Genomic DNA, 21,578 nt, shown 5'->3' with positions numbered 1-21,578 from the left:
ATGGGAAGAACATCAAAGAACTGCATCATGGGATTCGTAGTTCATTAGTGCGCTTGCTGAACACAAATATCTTTATTATTAGTAGTAGTAGTAGTAGTAGTAGTATTCATGTTTGGTTATTTTTGGACTCTTTCTAGGAACGTTCTATTTAGGTTTTATTTATTATTAGAGTTTTGCAATGAGGTTTTTGTGGGAACCTTACATAGAAACATTTCTAATTATTGGTTCATGTTTGGTTATTTTTGTGAACTTTTTAGGAACGTTCTTTTTTTTAATTATAATTAACATAAAACAATGTTCTCAGAACACTTTATTAATGTTTTTGTGTGAAAACCTAATAATAACGCATATAGAAATATTCTGATATTCTGCTTTTGATGGATAACAAACATCTATATTTAATAAAATGGCGATCGCAATGTATGCAATTAGCATGCAATGCATAATAATAATAATCAGAGTTTCAAACGGAAAAGCACTTTTTGTACCATAATTGAAGCATTGAGCACGTAGTTGAGGAATATTTTAAAGAGATGCGTTTGCCATGTTGTGGCGCAGGGTGGCAGTCTTTCATTGGTAATCACTTTCTGTTCTAATCTAATTAACCATGACAAGTTGGATCAGTGGGGAATAAAAGCTCATGTTAGTACATTAAAAAAAAAAAAAAAAAAACGCATTCCAATTACTACACTGAAAAGCGAGGTGAAAAAAACTAGAACGTTCCTGTTATGATCATCGAAGCTTGTCTGCACTGCAAGCGAGAGCGTCGCGTCTATTGCATACACAAGTCTTTTGATTGGTCAAGTGGGCGCCGACGTCATGTCTCCACCCACAACCCCGAGAGACGCGTCGCGTCGCCAGAACCCTTCTACAAAGTTAGCCTTCAAGCTTAGCATTAAATAGCAAAACGCCATTGACTTTCTATGTGCGGTACAAGTTTTTTGGATGTCTAAGGAGGAGATGTTTTAGTGCGCTGCATAAACTACTTTTGTGAGGAAATAGCTCATCAATTATTAATGAACTGACCGCATGTCCGCTAATCTTCAACATGTTTTACACTAAATTCCTCTTGGAATGAACCAATTTGTGGAGTTTACTAGGATAAATCACTGTTTTATAAGAGAAGTTATAAAAATTTTACGACAGGTAGGTGCCAGTTTGCGGCTCCCCCCCTTCATGTGTATGGTATCCTCAAACGGTAACTTAATGTCGTAACACGCTAGTTTTTTTTTTTTTTTTTTTTTTTTTTTTTTTTTATGCAAAACGTCTTACATAAGATTGTGTCAGCAAGTACAGAACAACAAGAACAGTAAAAAAAAAAAAAAAAAAGGAAGACTTATCATAAATATAATAATATTAATAAAAAACCCTCATCTATACAAGGTTAAACATTGAAAGCATTTTTTAACTTTTCAAAGATTTATTGTTTTTTATGCCCATCAAAGACAAAACATAGGAGTTATAGTCTACCAGAAAAATTGACAATAACGGATTCTTACCCAAAAATTTGCATTTGTGTATAAAAAAATTTACCAAGTATAATAAAAAGATTAACAATATACTGGATATGAGAATTTGAGTTGTTATAAAGAAAAATAATATTAAAAGTGTTTATACATATTTTGACAGTTGTTTTTTTCTGAGACATAGGTACATAGCTCGTTCCAAAAAAGATTTAACACAAAGACATTCACTAAAAAGATGAAAATCGTCTCTTCTATGTCACAGAAAGTACATTTTTTCTCAATATTTTGAATATACTTATGGAGTGTGCCATTACAAGGGTAGCATCTATGTAATATTTTAAACGTGACTTCTTTTATCTTGTTTCTTAATAGATATTTGTGGGGAAGAGACCAGACCAAATTCCAGTTAACACTGTATAGCGTCATCCATTGAAAAGAAGATGCTGGAATAGATTTTCTGTTGATATGATTGCGAACAAAGTGGTTATTGAATTTGTCATCAGTAATAAGAATTCCTTCTATTGAAATAGAAGTGTTATTCAGAGAAATAGGCTTATAGGTTCGCTCTCCTTTCAAAATAATTTTTATTCCACTAGGAATAGCGTTGACTACAATATTACACTCTTTTAATGACGCCCCAAAATCAAATTTTCTGGAGAATTCTGAAAAGGAATAAAACTGATCATTGTCATCTATCAGCTGATTAACGATATTATTTAAATACCATCTCTCAAAAAACAATGATTTCTTTCTGTAAATAATATTTTGATTATTCCAAATAAAACAACGGTGAGGTGAAAAGTTATGTTTGTAAACCAGTAACCATGATAGTAAGGCCTGTTGGTGAAATTTTGCTAATTTAATGGGTAGTTTACCATTTGAGAAGGGGCACTGTCGTAACACGCTAGCTGACCGTTACGCTCTCGCGCGGGGGTTTAATTATTGAATCTCTGGCGTCGCTAGCAGCGCTGTGTTCGAGCGGCTGTCAATCACACAGTGCGCAGACGCGTTCTGAAGCCACTGGGCGTTCCTGCTGCGGGCGGAGGGAGGGAAGGAAATCAGTGAGGATTTCTAAATTTTACACGGGCTCCACACGTTTAAAACATCAACCAGTTATAACATCTGCATAAGTGGAGTACAAATAAAGATACGCGGTAGGTCGAAATGCGTTGTTTATTCTGCAACAATTCAAATGCTTCTTTGACACTTTCCTCCTATTAGTATTATCTTAAGAACATGCATGTACCATGTAAAGTTTGTATTGTAAAAGGTGTGTTTATTAGCAAATAGCCTAAACAACTTTAAAACTGTGTGGACAAAGAATATGTCCATTTCAAACATCAAACACCACTTTCTTGTTTAGCAGTTTAAAAATGGACTTGAAAAGGTCATTTAAAATCTTAAAATTCTCACAATATAGTGGTAAAAGTTTGCATCTTCATGTTATAAACTGGTACAGCATGCAATAACGTGTTTAATGGTTATGGATGATTGTAGTTGTTTAAGTTTCTAATTAGTTATTACTTTTCTGTATACATTTAGATGCGATATTTATCCCACAACTTTTTTCCCCCTTTCTCTATAATAACATTTGGGTTGTTTAAGACAGAATGCATGCAACTCCTTGCTGTTTAAAGACTTTTAAATTACACGGCATGGTCAGCTGTTGTGGTCAGGGTGAGTTTCTTGAATGACTGCTCTAATGGTTAATACTAGTGGCATAAACACAGAAAGTGATGAGAACATGGTCTGTTTCACCACTGTTGCAGACGCAACCAGTGCTTTGTCTATTGTGTGAGAAAATCATCACACAGAAACAACAGGCATGCAATCTCCCAGCGAACTCCGGCGAGTAAAGGCCCAAACATACTTGCTACAAGCTCGATTTCACGCACCGTTGCGTTGTGAAATGTGTCAGGGCTCAATTCATCACCCAACGCATGTACGCCCTGCATTCTCAACGTTGCCGCAAGGGGCGCTTGAGCGGATTTTCTTCTTTCAATCAACAATTGTCATGGCGGACTAGGGCAGCAATTTGAGTTGAATCTTTTCGGAAAATATATTCGGCTTTTTGTCCCAAGTCCATTCAAATGAACTTGATTTTTCTCCGTGTCTCTCCCCACTCCTCAACTATCGACTCATCTACCACATCCGGGCTGCATCCGAAAACGGAAATCGGCTGTCTTTGGTGGAGGGGCAGGGTTCTCCGCCATGCGCTGATCTAAAATAGAGCGGTGAGTCATCAGACTGAGTCACCGGTGACTTTTTGTGACCCGCAGCGCCATCTTGAGGCAACCACGAAATTTTGTGTCACATCCATGACTCTGTTATGGCACGTATCAGCTTGAGTCGACGGCTGGTTTTGAACCACGGTCCTCTGACTAAGACCAACACTTAACGCAAGTCAGATCTCCAGGAAGAATGGCACAGCCCTTTGAGACACAGTCTTTTGACGGCGGCCGGCCTGCAGGACCACTCATCCATGCACACGCCCCATACCTTCACTGGGGGAAGGGACGGCGACATCCTCCGTGGACCACTCGGTCATATTTGATGCTGCAAGGGACACGATGTCATCGCCATCATCAGAACCACCAACGTGATAAGGCCGTGCGCTGTACTAACATGCGCTACATCTGGCTTGCGCCAGTGCGGAATCTTCCTCGACTTCATCCAACTCAACCTCACGGCCCTGCCGTGCCTCCCTGTGTGAACCCTTGGGATCTAACACAGAGGAGGCGGGTGGGAAGGCACGGGAGGCGGGATCATCCCTCAGAATGAGGGCGATCCTTGAGGGGAGCGTACGGAGACTCATGTACTTGCAGTGAGGACAGTCTGTCTTTATGAGAGCCGCTTCGGCATGGCCACAGCCCAGGCAGTGAACACCGCTCTCATTTTCATCTGATGGCGGGATGTGCCGCTCGCATGAGGAACAATTGCGGAACGACATCTTTAAAAAGACGCGTTGCATGCCAGCGGCTCTTTATCGAGTATTTTACGTCACATGCACAGAATATTATAATATATACGCTGGGGGCCAAAAGTTTGGAATAATGTACAGATTTTGCTCTTATGGAAAGAAATTGGTACTTTTATTCACCAAAGTGGCATTCAACTGATCACAATGTATAGTCAGGAAATTAATAACGTGAAAAATTACTATTACAATTTGAAAAATTTTTTTTGAACTTCTTAAACTACTTAAAAAATTTCTCATAAAAAAAATCCTCCATGTACAGTTATGACATCTTTGCAGATCCTTGGCATTCTAGCTGTCAGTTTGTCCAGATACTCAGGTGACATTTCATCCCACACCTCCTGTAGCACTTGCCATAGATGTGGCTGTCTTGTTGGGCACATCTCATGCACCTTACAGTCTAGCTGATCCCACAAAAGCTCAGTGGGGTTAAGATCCATTACACTCTTTTCCAATTATCTGTTGTCCAGTGTCTGTGTTTCTTTGCCCACTCTAACATTTTTTTTTTTCTGTGTCAAAAGTGGCTTTTTCTATGCAATTCTTCCCATAAGGCCTGCACCCCTGAGTCTCCTCTTTACTGTTGTACATAAAACTGGTGTTGAGCAGGTAGAATTCAATGAAGCTGTCAGCTGAGGACGTGAGGCGTCTATTTCTCAAATAGAGACTCTGATGTACTTATCCTCTTGTTTAGTTGTACATCTGGCCTTCCACATCTCTTTCTGTCCTTGTTAGAGCCAGTTGTCCCTTGTCTTTGAAGAGTGTAGTGTACACCTTTGTATGAAATCTACAGTTTTTTTTGGCAATTTCAAGCATTTTATAGCCTTCATTCCTCAAAACAATGATTGTCTGACGAGTTTCTTGAGAAAGCGGTTTCTTTTTTACCATTTTTGACCTAATATTGACCTTAAAACATGCCAGTCTATTGCATACTGTGGCAACTCAAAAACAAACACAAAGACAATGTTAAGCTTCATTTAACGAACCAAATAGCTTTCAGCTGTGTTTGATATAATGGCAAGTGATTTTCTAGTACCAAATTAGCAATTTAGCATGATTACTCAAGGATAAGGTGTTGCAGTGATGGCTGCTGGAAATGGGGCCTGTCTAGATTTGATCAAAAATGACTTTTTTCAAATAGTGATGGTGATGTTTCTTTACATCAGTAATGTCCTAACTATACTTTGTGATCAGTTGAATGTAGGGTGTAACAATCCACTGATCTGGATTGATGCATCGATCCAATAACCAACGACCCAGTGTTATCGATACAATGCGTAAATATCGATATAGAATTTTTTTTTAGATGCACCTTTATTTTAATTCTCTCACGTCAGCCACATCCGTACGCATTTTCGTCAGGCGATGAAGCAACCTTATTACATTCTTTTAACTTTATGAGCGCTAAATACACTTTTCATGTGGGACAAGGATGTTAGCAGAGTCTGTGAAGCCAAATTGCGGTCTGCTATCCGTGCGCGCACGTCAACCAGGCTTCCCAGGAAACGCGAGCTCCAGACCAGTGACAGGATCAGTGTGAGCACGTCAACCTGGCGCTCCTTAAAATGCGAGCTCTCGTGACAAACGTAGAGCGGCTCACATGTGCGAATAATTTGGGCTTCCATCGATATAGTTGCGCATACGACCCATTTTAATTTTACATGAGAATTTGCTATTTAAAAGTACCATGGAGCAGTTCAACCATCATGTGAAACGTCTTGACAACACCAACATTCTGAACAGCACTAATGAGGGAAAGTGAAATCACCTGCTGCCCAGCACTAGCATCAGTTATAAGACTTTACATATCTACACATCAACACACTTACTAACATTTATCCCAGTTAACTGTAACAGAATTTTTCATTACAACTGTGGAAGTTGTAGCCAAGAAAACCACGGATAGTTGGAAACAAGTCATGGGTATGTAAGTACTTTGAATTGGACTAAATTGAAAAATAAGCTGTAATCAAATGATTGATCACTTGTTTGTGATGTTGTTTTTTTTATATTATCTGTATAATGTTTTTCAACATCTGAAGTACCTTATTTTGTTGTGGATGTCCCAATGTGGATACTAAATTTGCACTTTTTAGAGAGCTATAAAATATTACAATTTTATTTTGATTGCATTTGAGGGCAAAACATTTTTCATTGATTGTTTAAAATAGGCACATAATATCAGAATATCGATCGCAGGGCCCTGAATCTAATCAAATCAGAATCGTATCGTGGCAGACTTTGAAGTATCGGCAAATGTCGGATTGCAGGCCAAGAGAATTGATATAAGTTTGTATCGTGATGAACGTCTGATTTACACCCCTAGTTGAATGCCACTTTGATGAATTAAAGTACCAGTTTACTTCTGAAACAGCAAAATCTGTACATTATTCCAAAATATGGCCGCCAGTGTGTATGTATGTGTGTGTGTGTGTGTGTGTGTGTGAGATAGATATATAGATATATATATAAGGATACAGCTCCTGCCAGAATGCTGCAGGAAGCTGGTAGGTGTCTCGCTGAGGCGAAGAACCCGATGCCAGTGGCAAGGCGGAGTGACTCTTCGCCGGAACACCTGAGGGGGTGGGTGAATCTTTCGCTGCAGGTGCTGAGAGTCAGGCGATGAACGTTCTGATGTGTCTGCAGGGAAGTCCTGTCTGCTGGAGGGTGTTAGTCGACGGCGAAGAGAGGGCTGTTCCAGACTAGATTATTGTCATTATCAAGATGTGATGTTGATCTTGAAGGAAGAAAATGCTGAAGAAATGGTGTTCGCGCACATGCTAATATAGGCCAACTGCATGCCTAAAGGGGCGGGGCTCAAACACCATTGCCAATCATAAGATTGCCGTTATTATACAACGACTTCAGCTAGGTCGTCGGATAAGGAATTCCCCAAAAGCATTTACCGCAATGTCGAGTGAGCTGAATTGAAAGGGAACCCCAACATTCCTTATCTATGACCCACATACTGTTAACAAAAAGCATCTGCTGACGTGGACCATGCTTTGCAAAAAAGAGATCACAGAAGACCAACAATAAAGGTTTGTTGTTTGCATAAAGCTGGAAAGAGTTAGTTAACTCGAAGAGCTTAGATATTCATCTGTCCACAGTTAGACAAATTGTCTATGAATGGAGATGATTTAGTACTGCGGCTACTCTCCCTAGAAATGGTCGTTGACTCACCAAAAAAAGGGCACACCAAAGAATGCTCAGTGCAGTAAAAAAGAACCCTAAAGTGACAGCTAAAGACTTGAAGGAATCTTTGGAACTGGTTAACATCTCTGATCATGTGTCTACTATTGAAAACATTAAAAGGTTATGCTGCTTTCCAACAAAAACATTGCTGCACACCTGAAGTTTGCCAAAGACCACCTTGACACTCCACAATGCTACTGGGAAAATGTTTTGTGGACTGATAAAACTAAGTTTGAATTGGGAAGAACACGCAGCACTATGTATGGTGTAAAAAGAGCATGGCTTACCAACATTAAAAAACATCATCCCAACGGTAAAGTACGGTGGAGGGAGCATCATGATTTGGGGCTGCTTTTGCTTTCGGGCCTGGACTGCTTGCCATCATCAAGGGAAAAATTAATTCACAAGTTTATCAAGATATCCTACAGGATAATGTCAGGGCTGCTGTGGGCCAGCTGAAGCTCATTAGAAGTTGCGTAATGCAGCAGGACAATGACCCTAAACACTGAAGTAAATCCACTACAGAATGGCTTCAAAAAAAGAAAATCCAACTTTTGGAGTGGCCAGTCAGAGCCCAAATCTTAACCCAATAGATATGCTTTGGAATGACCTCAAGAGAGCCATACCAGACATCCTAAGAATATGGCCTGAGCTGAAGCATTTCTGTAAGGAAGAATGGTCCAAAATTTCTTCTGAACATTGTGCAGGTCTAATCCGCAGCTACCGTTTGGTTGAGGTTATTGCTACCAAAGGAGCAATATTAGTTACTGCTGACCAGTTATTCACTTACTTTTTCCACAGCACTGTGAATGTTTACTGGGATGTTCAATAAAGACATGAAAGTGTCAATTGTGTGTTTGTTGTTAGCTTAGGCACATTGTGTTTGTCTGTACTTGTGACTTCGAGATCACATTTTATGACCAATTAATGCAGAAAACCAGCTAATTATAATGTAACTTTTTCTTGCCACTGTATCTCTTGTGGCACTAATTTACTTGGCACAAGCTAGACTTTTTTATTTTTCAATCGGAGGTAACTTAAGAGATGCAAACAGCAAGTGTTATTTGCTTTATAGTAGTGTACTGCCACTATTGACATGATCATATCTAAGGTTATAAGTAGCATCTCTGGGGTCAACACCACTATTTACATTAGGAAATGTGGAGCTGGTATCTTGGCTTGACGTATAGTAGTTAACTCTAACCGCAGGGAAAACACTGTGATTGTGCATGTACAATGTGTGAGAAATGCAGAAGTTGTTGTGCGTGTTGTCTATTGGCACATTCTTGTGCAGTGCAGCCGTGCCCAAGTTTACATTACAAAATCTTACCTTAAGGGTACACTTGACCCCAGACCTGCCAGGTGTGTTGTGAATAGTCCGGAATGAAATCGGAATTGGATGTTTGTGTCCTTGTCTATTAGCTTTGAGGCCGTCTATATGCTAATAAGCTAACCATAAAGTTTGATTCTCTTATCATTTACTCACCCTCATGCCGTTTCTTTATTCTGCTGAACACAAACGATGATTTTTGAAGAATATTTCAGCTCTGTAGTTCCATACAATGCAAGTGAATGGTGGCCTGGCATTTGAAGCTCCAAAAAGGAGATGAAGTCAGTATAAAAGAAATCCCATACGACTTCAGTGGTTTAATGTCTTCTGAAGTGATGCAGTTGAGAACAGACCAAAATATAACTCCTTTTTCACTGTACATCTTGCCATTGCAGTCTCTAGGTACGATCATGATTTCAAGCTTGATTGCACTTCCTAGTACTTGAAGCATGTTCAGAGCGCTAGATGGCTCTATAGGAAGTGTAATCGAGCTTGAAATCATGATCGCCAAGGAGAATGCTGTCAAGATGGATAGTGAAAAAGGAGTTACATGTTTGGTCTGTTCTTACCCACAACCAACTGGATGGCTTCAGAAGACATTTATTAAACCACTGGAGTCTTTTGGATTACTTTTATGCTGCCTTTATGTGCTTTTTGGAGATTAAAGTTAACTTGAAGTCAACGTTACTCAGCGTTTGCATCCAATTTTCATAATGTGGTATATTTCTGAGTGAAACAAGATTTTCAACAAGAACTGATTGGATGCTGAAAAGTGGAGTCTAAATGACAGCTGGTAAGAGAGGAAGGGTTGAAAAATAAGAGCACTTGGTAAATAATTAAGTGGTAAGCAATTTCATTTTGATGAAAGTTTTCGAAGACATACTTTAGTTTTTTTAAGTTACGTACATGGATGATGCATGCACAATAAGACTATGAAAAAAGTAAATACGGATAATTTTAGATGTTATAACACCTGACTTGTTACAGCACATACTAAACAAACTGAACTTTAATTAACAAATGGTTGCAAAACTATGTTCCCACACATACCATAAGCCTATATTGTATAGCTATTGGCCTTGGTGTCTTGGTTTTTGGTAAGATGCTTGTGAAACTTGTTTTACTTTAATGCTTCTTCAAATATCTATGTCTGTGCATGTCTTCTGCCTCTCTCTGATTGGTCTCTCTGCATCCCGTCAGTAACTGAAGTTTCTAGATATGTTTTTACTTGTGTTTTGTGTTTTGTCAGCTCTCTTCATTTAGTCTTTCTCTAGAGATTTAGATTAGGGTGTGTTCTTGGCAGGTTTGGTTCAATTAAAACGAATTCTGGTGCGATTGCTCTGTTAGTGTGGTTCATTTGAACAAGTGTGAACGCTGCCATCCGAACCTTGGTGCACACCAAACAAGTGTACCGAGACCCCCTAAACAGTGGGTCTCTGTCCGCTTCCAAATGAACTCTGGTGCGGTTCAATTAATATATGAATGCAACATGGACCAAAGACGTCTAAACGGACCAAAAACAGGAAGTAATTTGCCTAATACTGACCTCAAGCATACCTGGTTCTTCTCATCATAGGAGCTATGTTGCCCATTACAGTTCGGTACAGGTGTCGGAAACGCCGTCAGCCGTCCTTGCAGCATATCTTCGTTTGTGTGTGCAACAGAGGAATTCCTGGTGCTGTTTTGACTCCTTTACACATTTTATTAGCTCTTCGTTTGTTCTCTGCTGGTAAAGATACCACCAGCTATGCATATATAAATCCAGCGATCGCATTTAGCCCAGCAGCCAGCATTGTTTTGGATGTTCGGCAAGTTCCATCGCAAAATATTCGTCATAAAAGCAATCCAATTAGGTTGTGACTTTTTCCTGATGCCTTTTGGTTCGGTGTTAAAAATGCCAGTGTGAACGCTAAGCGAACCAGGACTAAATGTATCATTTTCTTTTTTGGTCCGGACCAAGAGGACCAAGAGAACTGAATTACAAGTGTGAACACACCCTTAGTCCACATTTATCCAGATAAATTTGAAAACGCCGTTTTTGTTTTCAAAACACTTCGTTCACACTGCAGTTTTCAAATGTTTTCCTGAAATTGCTCAAGCATGGCCCTGCGTCATTTCCATGTACGGTCTGAAACGCAATTGTCCACGTGTTCTACCGCCGGACAATAATTCTGAGTAAACTTCCCATCGCCTTTGTACAACCTTTGCATTGTATTCCTTCAAAGTAACATTTATCTTAGGGCATTTTCACACCTGGCTAATTTGGAGCATTTGTTTCGGAACCTGGAGTGTTTTCTCCCTTAGTTCAGTTCGTTTAGGCATATATGAACACGGCAATCGCACTCTGATCCGCACCAAAACTAGGTGGTCTCGGACCGATTAATCCGAACCAAACAATATCCCTATAAAAACCATGAACATACCTGAAGGATCTTTGGAGAAGACAACTGTAGGTCAGCACTTCATCAAAATGCGTATACGTATAGCCTTTTGGTGACTATATTAGATATAGATGCATGTTTAAAATAGGAGCTGTTTTATAATTCCTGAGGTAATTTTAGTATGATCGTTTCTCTCGGATAGTGGCAGAACACAGGTAGGATGGCATCAGCAACTTTTTGACAGATAAAAAAAAAACCAATTCCATGGCTTCTCTCTGCTCTGCGTGCATGCAGGCGAGAGCCAGTTCTGTGACTGTGAGAACAGGCACTTTTTAATGCAGAGATAATGCAAAAGCAACTAATGATAAAAATAACCAGGACGCAAATTTTACATCACATATAATTTGTGTGTCGGACAAAGTGTATTTGCCGTGCAAATGATTGCTTTCTGACTGGAACGTGCATTTTGAACCATGCAGTGACATTTTGCATAAGCGTGACATAAACAACACTTGAAAATGTGTTACGGTTGACAAAATATTTACAGGTACATAATTTTAACCGGTATATCAATGGATGCGCTAAATCCCGGAAAAGCGCAAAAACATTCAGACCAATAAGGGGGCAGTTTGCTTACATGTGACTTTTATTGACACGAGAGGAAAGTGCAACATTTTAACAATTTTAGCCCCTGTTTCGGAACAATCAAACAAGCTACAGGTAGATAGCATGCACAACACCACCACTACAACATGGGCCACCATCTTGATTGTTTTAGATTGAATGGATCAGATGACCACAAATACATCCTTTTCGAATATCTTTGTTTTCCCTGTCCACACTATAAAGCAAAGATAGTGTTTTCGAATTATCCACTTGGGAGAGCGTTTTCGAACAGATCAGTTTTCGCTAGACAAAAATGCAGTCTCGGTGTGGATGGAAGGCAAAAACGTAGTGAAATTAATGCGTTTTCAAACTAAAATGAATTGGTGTGGACATCGCCTTAATGTATCCTGGCCAAAACTGGGCTGCTTAAGATGCAAAATGTTTTTTTTTAAAGGTTGCCCATCTTTTAGCACAAGTGTGTTCATGCTTAGAACATTCAGTGCTTGTACTGTGACTATTTGTACATTTGGCAAGCATCCGCATGCATTCACTTACAGTGAGATTATTACACCCTTGGTAGTGTGTATTATTACTTTCCATGAATCTCACGCACCACACCCTTCCACTGCTCTACATTCTCTCAATTATTTGAATGAAGTTCAAGTCGGTGTTCTCACAGATCACTGCAGAGCCACAGTCATAATTATACTGCAGTAAACTACAACAAATAACATAAAATTAACCAAAGCCATCTAAAATAACCAGTTGCATGTAACGTCTATTAGTGACATATATTATGGCATAACCTTATAAAATTTAGCCATAAAATGTAAGGAGCTTTAGTGATCTGTAGTTAAGACCTAGCCCTAGCCTAATCCTGACCTGAACCTCAACCCAGGACAATGACTAACCTTATATTTGTGTAAAACAAACATAACTAGCCCTAAACAAAGAAAATGGGAATTGAACGGTGACTAAACTCTTCCGAGTTTAGCGCAGTGTGAGAGTGAACAACAGAGGGGGAGGGGGAATGAAGACTTGTTTGGCTTAAACTGCCATACTAATGATTTACAGGGTGAAAAGCAACCAAACAGGAGAAAGGGAGGGTATACTTACACAATAAAAGGAAGAAAAGTTATGATGCAAAATGAATGGGTAAAATGTTAGAATTTGCCCTATTTCTAGGTCACTAATCAAATACAAGCAAATTTGTGACAGGTCAGCTCAAGTGGGTGCTGTCTTAAAAGTGAAAGTGGAACGTACTTCCTTTTTAGTAATGTGCTCATGCTATGTTTGTTTCAGGCAAAAGAATAAGATTTTTTATTTATTTTTTATGCTGCGTTGTGCAAAGCTTAATGACGATATATGATTGTAGATACTACTGTAAATAATGCATACACGTGCACATTAGGATTGTGGCACTGCCAGTACTATTTCACTCTGAATTTATGACAGTGAAGTACAGTATGTTTATATTTGAGTCACAGTTCAGCACATTTAGGCAGCCATGGGAATGTAAGGATACTTACAGTATCTGTATTACTTGCCTACTTTGCTTACATGTCATTTAGCTGACTACACCTTTTATCTAAAGCAACTTGCACTAATGTCAGGTACAATCCCCCTGAGCATATATGACTTTAAGTGGTTACAGAAGATCTCACACTGTGTTCGGATTGAAATACTAGCTTACTGCATACTCTGCATTATGCACTATATGCTCAAAGTAGTATGTTGCATGGTTGTCACATGACCTCATTATATTGCGTATTTAATTTATTGAGTGGTGTCCAATAATCATCTCAGAATTTTTTATTTTATCCAATATTAAATTTGTTTTTGTGAGAATGTCTTAAATGAATGTTACTGTTTCAGGAAACCCTGTTTCAGCACAGTTGAGATCTCACCACAGTTTTAAAAAATGTCAGGGAAAGTGGGTGTGGTCAGCAGCAGAGGCTGAGGGAGGAGGGGGGACAGAACACAACAACTGTCTGTTTGATCCAGTTAGCTTTATTTCACTAATGCAGTTAACAGCATCAAAGATTCTCACAACTGCTTATTACAAGTTGCACAAATATATGTATTATGCACTCTTTTGTAAGCACAGAGTACATTACACAGAAACACACTAGTCATTTCATAGCTGTAATGTAATGTGCAAATAAATGGCAAGCCGTTGTGCTCTATTGAAAAGATGTGTGAATGTACTTTTGCATTTTAACTTTCGAAATGTATTCCACGACGTTCATCCACAAATATAAGTGCTTAGATCGATTAACACACTCACATTAAGGATAAATGGATTGATAGCATTTTTTTATAAGACTCTGTGTCAAACCACGCCTCAAACAAGCCCAACTCCGCCTCGCAAAATATCTCAGAACTCTCACGTAATAAATGGGTGTTGTGTAAACATTTAGAAAGGTTTCGCCATTGATTGAAAACCTGCCCCTCTGTCATCATCACGAAAGAAGCCTAAAATGAAAATTAACTGATGCTGATATTGTCTTCTATCATGCGCAACACACAGGGGTTAAATTGGTGTGGAACAATATGGAAAGGCTTTCTGGCACCTCCGATTCAAAAAAAAAAAAGAAAAAAAATATTGGCAGTTTGTTCGTCACTTCATTCTATTTCCTGCAGGCGGTCTTCATTTTTTTTTTTTTTTTTTATGCATTCCATCTCCATTTAGTTAGTGTGCTCGCTCGAAATCGCATTTTATAGTTCTTTAAAGTTAATTACATAAGCATTATGCTTCTGTCTATTCTGTGTCGGAACCTAGTCCGCTATATTCGCCTAGAGCTGCACTCTTTTAGTGAAGTATTTCGCACACGCACTCCGCCACCCACTCCTGTTCCTGTTAGATCACAAATTTAGCAAAAATTAAGTGTTCAGTAAGGCACTTACAATGGAATAAAATAGGGCCAGTCCATGAAACTTTTAAATTCACATGGTTCCAAAAGTTTAGCCACAGGACTTAAATATAATATGCCTTGATATGACTAGTGTGAATAAATTGATTACTAACCTTGTCAGTGTGAAGTTGAATCAAATATCTCAACTTTGTTGACGACATAACTCCGGAAAACCCTGTAATCTCTGTAGCTTTCAAAATAGACCTCTACACCCTCTGAAATCTGGCACCGTTAACTTCCATTGTAAATGCCTTTAATATCTAGCTTTTGGTTTATTTATTTATTTATTTATTTATTTATTTTTTTTTAAGAAAACAAGGGACAAGTAGAAATTCTTATTTCTTAATTCTTATTAGTCACCAAATGCATTGATTGAGCTTGACTCGTATTGAACCCGGAACATTCCTTTTAAGTCCAATCAAAGAAGAAGATATTTAATCATCACACTGGAAATGGAAGATAAAGTCGCATTATGTATTCCACAAAATATGCTTTTTTGTAAACTGCTTATTTTGGCAAACGTAGGAAGTCATCTGGGCTTTCTATGCATGTAGACAATTTGCAAACCTTGCACCGTATATTTGGGGAATACTTAAATTGTACAAGTAGTATGTAATTCTTAACACAACAGTCTTCAGTACATGAAATGAACCTGCTTGGGTTTGAACCTCTAACCTTTCTGTAGCCAGCTAGCTGCCAGATCGTTTACCACTAGGCAACGATTGAAATTGGTGCCTCATTGCTATCAGAACCTCTTGGCGCCTGAGGGCTAGTTATGTTTCTTTGATGTCACTCTGAATGGCTCATTTCCTTGACACAGCTCTTTCTTCTGTTTTACAGGACTACTGGGACTATTGGACCAGTTTCTGTTGGCAGCTAACTTATGATTAAATGACACCCAACATCATCTTCCTCATTCATTAAAAATTAATACATTCATTCAACTCCCTGAGTTGTGATTGGCTCAGTCCTTCCCATTCCTCTGTTATAACTGGTTCCTATTTGGACTGAAATAACCAATTAGCTCTCTGGTGCCAGTCAGTTTAAAGTGGCTGAAAAATGGAGCCCATGTTTGCCACTGGAATGGCCGCAAAGCTTCGGAGTCAGTGGGACCGGGATGAAGGTTTGGGTCAGAACCACAATGCTGTGAAGTTCCTGGGACAAGATTATGGGTCACTGAGGGCCCAATGCCTCCAGACCAGAACGCTGTTCGAGGATCCTTTGTTTCCAGCCAGCTGCACTTCACTGGGTTTCAACGAGCTGGGCCCACGTTCCTCCAAGACGCAGGGTGTTCGATGGATGAGACCAACGGTGAGCTGATAGGGTTGTAAGAGTCCAGATGTGGCCCAGAGGCTTGTTTGTATTTTCTTTATCTCAGATTGGTCTTGTATTTGTTGTATCTGTCTGCCTTTTCCACTGCCTCCTAAGTGTTTAATACTGTATGCTCACCTATAAGTTTCACCCCATGACTGCTTCCTGTATACTTCCTGTGAACTACATCTTGCTTCCTCTATACACCATCATTGCTTCCTGTTCTTAGATGACCACTTATTTTACTCTTCATCACTGCTTCATCTACGTATACTCCATCACTACTTCCAATTTATAACCACTTCTCCTATACTCCATTGCTTCCTGCTCTTAGATTACCACTTCCTCTACACTAGAGCTGCTCGATTATGGCAAAAATCATAATCACGATTATTTTGGTCAATATTGAGATCACGATTGTTTAACATGATTACTTACTGACTTTGAAAACAATGCATTTATTGAACTTTAAAAAAAAAAATAATAAAAAAAAAAATGTTTTTTAACAGTGGATTTCCCTAAACTTGAAATGTAAACTGCACTGGGTATAATAAAGGAAAGCCTCCGTCGCCACCATTTACAGCAGGGATGCTCACCCTTCTATGGAATGAGATCTACTTTTTCATCACGTTATTGCAGCAAGATCTACCATGTACAATAAAGGCTAAACATTATCACAATACCAACATTTCAGTAGTTGGTGAAATTTATCAATTCTCAATACCAGCTTCAAAACCACAACAAATAATAACACTAACTAATATGTTAATTATGGAAGAATGATTTCAAGTTCTTTTAGTAATTATTCATGACTAGTAAATAGTCAGTAATAAAATAACAATAAAAAACAGCAATGAATAGAAATAGATTAAAAAAATAATAGAACAAAAATACAAATTAAGAAAATTCAGTGCTTTTTAACAGCTTTAAAAGTTTTTAACAGCAGTAGGCTATCAAGCATTCAAGTAAACATTTAGAATGAAATGCAACAAAACTACTACTGGTATTTACTGTATGATTATAATACATTAATACTTTTTAAAGCTACTAAAGTTACCCAGTCAAGAGCAGTGAGTGTTTTCTCGTTTCTTGTTATGGTTGTTTGATTATTATAATGACACACTAGACGGCAGCAGGTCTATTAGCTTACATTTATACTTACAAGTCCGACATTTTAATACAAATCCGCTTTTTTCTCCGCTGTTTACGTTCACCTTAGACATCACTCTCTGTGTTTACATGAATACCTCACCAAGACGGGCATTTTGGTGGAACTTTGAAATGTATTTGGCCATTCAGGCACACATTAGTGTGAGCATTTTCAGAACACACACACATACGCCGCCTGTCAATCAAACAGGGCACATCTGTTACTAGATCACTAGAGAATTATAAAATTACGTGCTCTGGATTACTTTCAATAGCAGAATAAGAATATGAACTTTCTAAGAAGTGACACAGGCCTAGGCTATCACAAATATAGCCGGTTATTTTTCCGTTCTTGACGTTTAAATCAGTCTGCTTGTCTGGTCGGGAAGTAAAATTCTCTTTAACTTGCTCCTTGAAAAATACACTTGTCCCAGACAAGCAGATACCCGATGATTAAAATTGTATTCAGCATTCTCCGATAATTTTTTTTCTTCTGCAGTATAGCTCCTAAAGTAAATAAATGTACATTGTTTTAAAGGAGTTTTAGATATTATTTTGGAAAGCAAGTCAAAAAAGACTAGTCAAAAATGTATTTTGTACCAGTGTATAGTGGACTAACACTACACTCTCTCACCTTATTATGTTTCACTTTGATACATCTTTAACTCACAAAAAAACAAACTTTCTCTTCTTAATAGAGCTGCGTATCGCTGATTTTTTTTCATGATAAGATACACACAGTGAACGTGACACATATATTATGATTCACTACGTCGCAAGCCATCATGTTGTAATCTAGCTGCAGCAAACGTGCGAGAGTGACAAGCGTCCCCGCGCCAGAGTATGTATCAGCTGGGAGAAGATTCAATCTCTACCCCGGTCACTTCAGGCAACTCCTAGATGCTGCGCTGATCGCACAGAGAAATGCCAGTTTCGGGGTTTATTTTCATAACCCACTTCCTTATTATTTGAACTTTAATAAAGGATGCTTTTAAGATATAATGCCGGGGTGCTTCATTGCGAAACGGAATGTGGCACAATAATAGTTTTATCTCGATTATCTTGTTTTCATAATCGTTGGAAATAAAATTTGATTAATCGCCCAGTCCTACTCTACATTCCATCATTGCTTGCTCTGTACACCATTACTGCTTCCTGCTTATAGCCAATTGCCCAAAACTCCATCATTGCTTCCTGCTCTTAGATTACCACTTTCTTTACACTCCATCACTGCTTCATCTATAATCCATCACAACTTCCTGCTTATAACCACTTGCAGATGACCACTTTCTCTACATTCCATCTAGGGCTGGGACGATTCATCGATTACAGAAATACGTCAATTTGCATAACATGCATAGGCGCGTCGCAATGGAGTCATTTAAATGGCAGCGCCCGGTTTAAGTATGGATTCCCCCTGCAGCAAAAAAAAAACTCGCCTACGGTCATCTAAAGCATGGGAGTATTTTAGCCAGAGACCCAACAATGTGGTGCTGTGTAAGCAACGCAAATTGGAAATGGCTTATCACAGCAGTACAACCGCCATGAACACTTGAAGCGAAAGCATCCCAGAGCGCTTTGTCAAGATGGCAGTATGGCAGCACCGTAAGTCCTGTTTACTTTTTGTCCCCACCCAAGCATGACATATTAGTATTACAACATGTGTTTATGTTAGTAGTAGTCACTTTAAATTGATTTTCTAAATGATTCCTCATCGCCCCCATGTTAAAAGTAATTTCTGCACCGCTGCTAATGTAGGGTGACCATACGTCCTTTTTTTCCCGATCATGTCCTCTTTTTCTGACCTTAAAGCATCCGGCTGGGATTTCTAAATTTGCGAAAATGTCCGGGATTCGGCTTTAGTTGCATTATGATGTGCATCTGGTCTAATACTTCATTGTGTGTGCACGCATATTTGCATTGCTTTAACCCCTCTTTGTAAGTCCCGCCTTCTCGCACACCAATTGGTCAATTATAAGAGGCTTGCAGCAACTATTGGCCAAATTCCTGTCTGTCAATCTCTCCGCGAATGCGCAAAGCGCTGTTGTGTTTGGCATCAAACAGTTGCTTGACAGCAGCAGCAAATGACAGCTGAGTAGAAACAATGCCCAAACACAAGTGCAAATTTACAGAAGATTTGCAAAAAAATTCCCATGCTTTCATCCAGGTCGAGATCCGTGGGAAGCAGAATGTATGACATGTAAAGCTGGCACTTAGGTGTCAGTTGCTAATAAAGGTGCAAGTGATTTAGAAGCACACATTAGCTCTGCGAAGCATAAAGGGTCAGCAAAAGGTGAAAGTTCATCAGGTAAATTAATGGACTACTTTTTGTGACCAGGTAAAATTATCACATTGCTTCATTTTCCATGGCCATTCAAAATAATAGTAATAGTAAATGAAGGTACACTCATGGCATCAAATATTTTATTTTAGTACATGGACATTCAAAAGAATGTTGGACATTTTTATTTATTTATATATATATTTATGTTACGCTAATAGAGTGTCTTTTTCACTGTATTGAAGTTTGCATTCATAGTAACACTGTTTTTTGTTGCAGAATAATGCCCTGCAGTGCACACTTTGTTTCTTGTACATTTGTTTGTGTTTAAGAGAAGATGATTTAATAAAATATTGAAATATTAATGAGACAAGTTTTGTATATTTATTTTGGGTTAATTAATTGTTATATTAATCAAGTAATAATTATAAAAAAATCTTTAGAATAATCAGCAATTTAGTCGTTAGATTAATCGGAAAAAGAATCGTTAGATTAATCGATTAAAAAAAACAATCGTTAGGTGCAGCCCTAATTCCATCACTGTTTCCTCAGTACTCCATTGCAGCTTCCTGCTAATAGCCTGTTCCCCAATACCTTAGATTACCACTTCCTCTACACTCCATCATTGCTTCCTCTACATTCTACTATCACTGCTTCCTGCTTATTGGCACTTTCCCATACTCCATCATTGCTTCCTGCTCTTAAATGACCACATCCTCTGCACTTCATCTATGCTTCATCTGTACGCCATCACTGTGTCCTGGTAATAGTCACTTCCCCTATACACCATCATTGCTTCCTGCTCTTAGATATCTACTTAATCTACACTCCATAACTGCTTTCTGCATGCTCTTAGATTACCGCTTCCTCTACACCCCATCACTGATTCTTGCTAATATCCACTTTCCCTATACTTCATCTATGCTTAATCACTGTTTCCTGCTCATAGATGGCTGCTTCCTCCACACTCCATTACTGTCTCCTGCTTATAGCCACTTCCACTATATTCAATAGGTTCATCCCAAATCGCACACTTCTGCGCTATTCTACGTTATTTTATAGTGCAAGTAGTATGTTAACAATGAAAATGCAACAAAAAGGAGTGTACTAGGAGTACCCGGATGATTTACCTCTTCAACTGAAATAACAGAATGTAAAATTGGCAACTAGCAAAACTTCTGTGAAGACAACACCATACAAATGTGAGTTGAATGCTTTACCATCCCCCCATGCTGTGTGAATATGCTTTATTTGAGGAACAAGTGTTAAAAGCTAGCAGCAACACATTGCACGCACTAGATGGTAGATTTTATTGTGTATAGCAGGGGTCTTCAACCATTTTCAGGCCAAGGACCCCTTGGTGGGTAGAGAGAAGGAGCCGGGACCCCCGTTACATATTGTATAAAATTGAGTGTTGCGTTTTATGCCTATAAAAACGTGGATGGTGGATCATATTATTGTATGTATACTTCATGATGTTTACATTGCAAAGCCATTGAAATAATCGTTAAATGCTGCCCTGCTGAAAAGACCAGCTAAAACCAGCATAAGCTGGTTGGCTGGTTTTAGCTGGTCGCCCAGCCTGGTCATAGCTGTTCAGGCTGATTTAAAACCCTTTTTTTTGTTTTTTTTCTCCCAATTTGGAATGCCCAATTCCCAATGTGCTTTAAGTCCTCGTGGTTGCATAGTGATTCGCCTCAGTCTATGTGGCAGAGGACGAATCCCAGTTGCCTCCGCGTCTGAGACCGTCAACCCGCGCATCTTATCACGTGGCTTGTTGAGCATGTTGCCACGGAGATATAGCGCATGTGAAGGCTTCACGCCATCCACTGCGACAACCACACTCAACTCGCCACGCGCCCCACAGAGAACGAACCACATTATAGTGACCATGAGGAGGTTATCCCATGTGACTCTACCCTCCCTAGCAACCGGGCCAATTTGGTTGCTTAGGAGACCTGGCTCACTCA

The 21,578-nt window shown here is 39.0% G+C and overlaps 1 protein-coding gene across 1 annotated transcript in view; it reads left to right on the top strand.

Annotated features, from left to right (window-relative positions):
• The first annotated feature begins 2,468 nt into the window (after positions 1 to 2,468).
• capn1 (calpain 1) overlaps positions 2,469 to 21,578 on the top strand; it is a 65,624-nt gene continuing 46,514 nt past the window's right edge. Inside the window, exons 1-2 of the mRNA XM_051719701.1 lie at positions 2,469 to 2,620; positions 15,708 to 16,178. Of these exons, the coding sequence (XP_051575661.1) occupies positions 15,927 to 16,178 (252 nt within the window). The 5' untranslated portion in view covers positions 2,469 to 2,620; positions 15,708 to 15,926. The remainder of the gene's footprint in view (positions 2,621 to 15,707; positions 16,179 to 21,578) is intronic.

This window comes from Myxocyprinus asiaticus, chromosome 2 (assembly GCF_019703515.2).
Source record: "Myxocyprinus asiaticus isolate MX2 ecotype Aquarium Trade chromosome 2, UBuf_Myxa_2, whole genome shotgun sequence".
In the NCBI taxonomy this organism is placed as follows: Eukaryota; Metazoa; Chordata; class Actinopteri; order Cypriniformes; family Catostomidae; genus Myxocyprinus; species Myxocyprinus asiaticus.
Note: the sequence above shows the minus strand (reverse complement) of the source record. Positions and strands in the feature narration are given on the sequence as shown.